Consider the following 5,334-nt stretch of genomic DNA (forward strand, 5'->3'; position numbering starts at 1 on the left):
CGAGGAAAGGGGAGGACTTTAACCTGAGCCAGGGTCCCATTGATCCAGAGCTGGTGATGATATCTGGTGGCGGGAGGTCCCATGGCTCCATAGCCATTGGAGATGGACTTATCCGTTGTCCTAGCACTCTCCCGGAGATCAAGGCGCGCCAGTCGAGCTCCGCTCCTGAGATAAGGCCTCGTGAACGGCCAGTCCAACTCGCCATCAAGGTTAGTTATACGTACTCAGCTATCTTTCTCCATTACATTGTGTGTGCTTCCATCAATGATTACAAATGGTAACGAGGAGTGGTGTTGCAGGCTGCTATACAGAGTGAGAGAGATAGAACGGAGAAACTTCTGGTGGAGGCGGCGGAGAGGCAGCGGGAGTTGGAGGAGAGGACGACAAAGATGTTGGAGGAGGAGAGGGCACGGAATGACATGCAGGCAAGGGCCATGTACGAGCTCCTTGTGGTAAGTTTCTTCTGCAGATTAGCCAAAACATTCATGTAGTGTTTGTCTCATTACTAACTAGTATGACTGAGTCGTCAAAACCAAATGTGCAGTCTGTGTGCGAGAAGACCGGTCAGACCGCTCCGCCGATGCCAGTGATTGCTCCTGGGACCACGGTGAGTTTAATTTGAATGGACATTACTTGCTAGTCTTAACATTTGAGTGTCATCATGCTAACGAGACATTGGAAATGATCTTTGGTGCAGCGTAACTCCAGACAAGCATCGCACGATCCTTCTCCAGCTACCGGCACGAGCCAGCCCGCTCCTACACCTCCATGATCATGGTAAGTTTCTCTAGTGTTTTTGCTTAACAAATGCATAAAGACCTAGACTTAGCCTTATTTCCTCCAATATGCTTACCACAATGACCTAGAGTTAGCTTCTTTTCCTCCAAAATGACTTAATAAGCTTACTGACCTCCAAAACCATCCATTTTACCTAAGTTAGCTCTAAAACGATCTATACTTAGCTTTGTTTCCTCCAAAATGACCTAAGTTAACTCTAATATGCTTAGTTAACTAGGTTTGCTCAATAATGACATGTACTTAACTTACTTATGTAAAAAACGGCATAATTAGCTTAGTTAGCTCATAAACAATCCATTTTACCTAAGTTAGCTCTAAAATGACCCATTTTACCTTAGTTAGCTCATAAATGATCCATTTTACCCAAGTTAGCTCTAAAATGACCCATTTTACCTAGCTAGCTCCAAAATGATTCATTTTACCTATGTTAGCTCTAAAATGACCCATTTTACCTAGGTTAGCTCCAAAATGACCCATCTTACCTAGGTTAGCTTCAAAATGATGCATTTTACCCAAGTTAGCTCTAAAATGACCCATTTTACCTAAATTAGCTCATAAACGATCCATTTCACCTAGGTTAGCTCACAAACGATCCATTTTACCTAGTTTAGCTCCAAAATGACCCATCACACCTAGGTTAGCTCTAAAATGATGCATTTTACCTAAGTTAGCTCATAAACGATATATTTCACCTAGGTTAGCTCATAAACGATCCATTTCACCTAACTTAGCTAAAAAACGATCCATTTCACCTAGGTTAGCTCCAAAATGACCCATCTTACCTAGGTTAGGTCATAAACGATCTATTTCACCTAGGTTAGCTCATAAACGATCCATTTCAACTAACTTAGCTCATAAATGATCCATTTCACCTAAGTTAGCTCATAAATGGCATATACTTCTTCTTCTAGTCACATTTTTCTAACTTTCTTATTTGCCATTTTGTAGATTTCATTCACTTCACGGAAGCTAGCTTGCTATGATGGAGTGCTTGTTTTTTCTTTCATTCTCCTCTAGTATTCTTCTAGCTTGCTATGATGGAACTTGCTATCTTGAGGAAACTTTGCATTGTAATATGTATGGATGGAACAATATGTATGTGCAACTTGCTATGTATGAATGGATGGAACTATATATGTATGCACGATGAAACTTATGTGCTGGATATGTCATATGTTTACTGTTAAATAGCCTTGTGAAATATATATATATATATATATATGTCATATATTTGCTGTGAAAATTGCTGGATTTAAAAAAAAACAGAAAAAGAGGCACCTTTGCCGTCAACCGCTGATGGCAAAGGCTCCTTTGCCGTCTGCCGCGGACGGCAAAGAAGCCACGCGGCGGCCACCTGTGCTCCCTGGGAGCTGACCCATTTGGTCAGTTTGCCTACAGCGGCGGACGGCAAAGGCTTTGCCTATAGTGGCAGACGGCAAAGAATGCCCACATTTGCCTACAGCAGCAGACGACAAAGGCTTGTCCCGCAGTGACGTCCAGCTGACGTCATTCGACGGACGACAAAGGCCGGATGCTCTTTGCCGTCAGCGGCGGACGACAAAGGCTGCCGTTACACGCCTAACGGACTAACAGCGCATTTATTGCCGTCGGCTTTCTTTGCCGTCAGCCGCTGAGGGCAAAGGCCCCTTTGCCGTCCGCTTCAAAAAGCAGACGGCAAAGAAGCTCTTTACCGAAGCTTACTTTGCCGGAGCCTTTTGCCGTCTGCGGCAGACGGCAAAGGCCTTTGCCGTCCGCCATCCTTGTCTTTGCCGTCTGCCGTGGCAGACGGCAAAGTAGCTGATTCCAGTAGTGAGAGAAAGGGTTGCCATCTGCTTATGTGCACGCTAGGGCAGTTGCCATGTACCATGCAAAAACACATGGCAACTCGGGTAAAAGAGAGTTGCCATCTGCTTACAAGCAAAGCTAGGCAGTTGCCATGTACCCTGCAAAAACACATGGCAACTGCCAGCTTTGGGTGTGGGCGAGGAGATGGGCGTGTGGGCGAAGTGATAAACGCCCACACACCAACCCCCTCTGCGTGCGTGAAAACCGGTATGTGGGTGAATTGCTAAACGCCCACACACCAGCCCCCCGTGTGGTCAAAAAAGACGTGGGGCGACCGGATGAATGCCCACACACCAGGTTAGTCCTACGTGACACACAAAAACTGCTAGAACGCACCAAGATTCGTGCAGAATTAGTTGGACGAGGATCCATGCGTGTGGGCGAGTTGCCAGACGCCCACACGTGTGGGCGTTAGTGTTTTCGTATTTTAATTATAACAATGGAAAAGATGGGGAGTGATGATGGCTATGGAGGAGCACATCTAATTGGTGGCTATCTCAACCCTCTCCGGCAGAGCCAAAAGACACAGAACTGGATGCGTGCTTGTGAGTTGTGATAGCACGACTAAAACTAAAATAAGATGCCTTTTTTCTTCCATGCTTAGCTCACCCGTGATGTATGTGGACGATCGGGTCGACTCAATTAGCAGCCGGGAGCACCTTAGTTTAATACGTACTATGTGATTGCACATCAATCATCTATAAATGTATGTCCTGTCAACTCACCAGTCACTACCCCACACCACTCATCGGTCTTCTTCTTCCTCATCCGCCATTAATTGATCTAGAAAAGCTTCAGCTATCAGCAAATGGAGCCCATCCCTCTTCTCACGCCGTACAAGATGGGCCAGTTCGACCTCGCCCACAGGTACGTACCATCAATGAAATCCCCAGCCACCTGTGTACGACTACTCTTGCATGTATCATGCTGACACGACGGCCGGCCGGCGACCATGCTGATGCTGCAGGGTGGTTCTGGCGCCGCTGACGAGACAGCGCTCCTACGGCAACGTGCCGCAGTCACATGCCGCCGTGTACTACTCCCAGCGCGCCACCGCCGGCGGCCTGCTCATCGCCGAGGCCACAGGGGTCTCCGACACGGCGCAGGGCTACAACGACACCCCGGGGATCTGGACGGCGGAGCACGTCGAGGCGTGGAAGCCCATCGTCGCTGCTGTGCACCAGAAAGGCGCGCTGTTCTTCTGCCAGATCTGGCACTGTGGCCGGGTGTCCACGTTCGAGCTGCAGCCAGGCGGCACCGCACCACTGTCGAGCACAGAGAAGGGGGTCGGCCCGCAGATGAGCTTCGACGGCCGGCTAGAGGAGTTCGCGCCTCCGAGGAGGCTGACGGTGGAGGAGATACCTGCCATCGTCGACGACTTCAGGAAGGCCGCCAGGAACGCCATCGACGCCGGTACGTACCTACAGTTGGACGTTGACACGCCAGCTTTCTGTTCAGAGATGCTCGGTCAAACATTTCTTCCCTGGACAGCCAACAAACATAAATTTACCTTCTTAGAAGAAATTATACTGTTAGTTATCCAACGAAAATAGTTTTACAACAAATAATCCGTTTACAAATCATCCCTTAATATGTAAAAATATAAAGTAGAGTGTCCAAAGTTTGCATCTCGGGTACCCGCCTCCATATAAAAAATGGTCATATATATTGGAATGGTGGTCTGATCTCTCGTACATGGATGGTGTGGCCCGGCAGGTTTCGACGGTGTGGAGATCCATGGCGCTAACGGGTACATCATCGAGCAATTCCTCAAAGATAGTGCCAACGACCGCATAGACGAGTATGGTGGTAGCCTCGAAAACCGGTGTCGTTTCGCTCTCGAGGTGGTTGATGCTGTTGTCAAGGAGGTCGGCGGCCACCGTGTGGGCATCCGCCTCTCCCCATTCACCGACTATATGGACTGCCACGACTCTGATCCCCACTCCCTTGCACTTTACTTGTCCACCAAACTCAACGACCACGGCATCCTCTACATCCACATGATCGAGCCGAGGATGGCCATTGTGGACGGACGAAGAGTGGTGCCGAAGCGGCTGCTGCCGTACAGAGAGGTGTTCAAAGGGACCTTCATCGCAAATGGTGGATACGACCGTGAAGAAGGGGGCAAGGTGGTCACCGAGGGGTACACTGACTTGGTGGCCTTCGGGCGGTTATTCCTGGCGAATCCCGACCTGCCAAAGCGGTTCGAGGTCGGCGCGGAGCTGAACAAGTATGACAGGATGACCTTCTACACGTCCGACCCCGTCGTCGGCTACACCGACTACCCATTCCTCGAGTAATCATCGATGGAGCTTCTTTCTTGGATGATGCAATTAATTGTACCACAGGGTCTGTAATTAAATGTATGTGACTATGTGTGAATGATGTGCTTCATCCAGCAATAAACTTTTTATGATGATTGCTGAAGCTGCTCAAGTTTTTATAGAAACATTGCTCTCTCTATCTCAAAATAAAAAACACATTTAGTTTTATAGTCTCCCATACACTATTTCAACTATTATTTCCATTTAGAAAAACAGTAAAAGGGCATATGACATAAGGGTCTTTTGCAAGGCAATCATTTCTCAAAAGTCAGAGGGAGATCCTAAGTTCTACGAGCTCATATCGAACCTGACACGGAACTGTATTGGGGTCACTTAACAGAATGTTAGTTTTATCATTGAGATATCT

The 5,334-nt window shown here is 47.8% G+C and overlaps 1 protein-coding gene across 1 annotated transcript; it reads left to right on the forward strand.

The window, feature by feature from the left end:
• Positions 1-3,342: 3,342 nt before the first annotated feature.
• Positions 3,343-5,062, forward strand: LOC123162296 (putative 12-oxophytodienoate reductase 5). Its single transcript, XM_044580092.1, has 3 exons — positions 3,343-3,510; positions 3,611-4,056; positions 4,360-5,062. The coding sequence occupies exons 1-3, from the start codon at positions 3,452-3,454 to the stop codon at positions 4,941-4,943; spliced, it is 1,089 nt and encodes a 362-aa protein (XP_044436027.1). The 5' UTR covers positions 3,343-3,451; the 3' UTR covers positions 4,944-5,062.
• The last annotated feature ends 272 nt before the right edge of the window (positions 5,063-5,334 follow it).

This window comes from Triticum aestivum, chromosome 1D (genome assembly GCF_018294505.1).
Source record: "Triticum aestivum cultivar Chinese Spring chromosome 1D, IWGSC CS RefSeq v2.1, whole genome shotgun sequence".
Classification (NCBI taxonomy): Eukaryota; Viridiplantae; Streptophyta; class Magnoliopsida; order Poales; family Poaceae; genus Triticum; species Triticum aestivum.

Excerpts from the sequence above, each read along its gene's own strand:
- LOC123162296 (XM_044580092.1), top strand. The coding sequence starts at position 3,452 with ATGGAGCCCATCCCTCTTCTCACGCCGTACAAGATGGGCCAGTTCGAC. Across the intron at positions 3,511-3,610 it reads CAGTTCGACCTCGCCCACAG|GGTGGTTCTGGCGCCGCTGA; the intron begins GTACGTACCATC and ends CTGATGCTGCAG. Across the intron at positions 4,057-4,359 it reads CAGGAACGCCATCGACGCCG|GTTTCGACGGTGTGGAGATC; the intron begins GTACGTACCTAC and ends GTGGCCCGGCAG.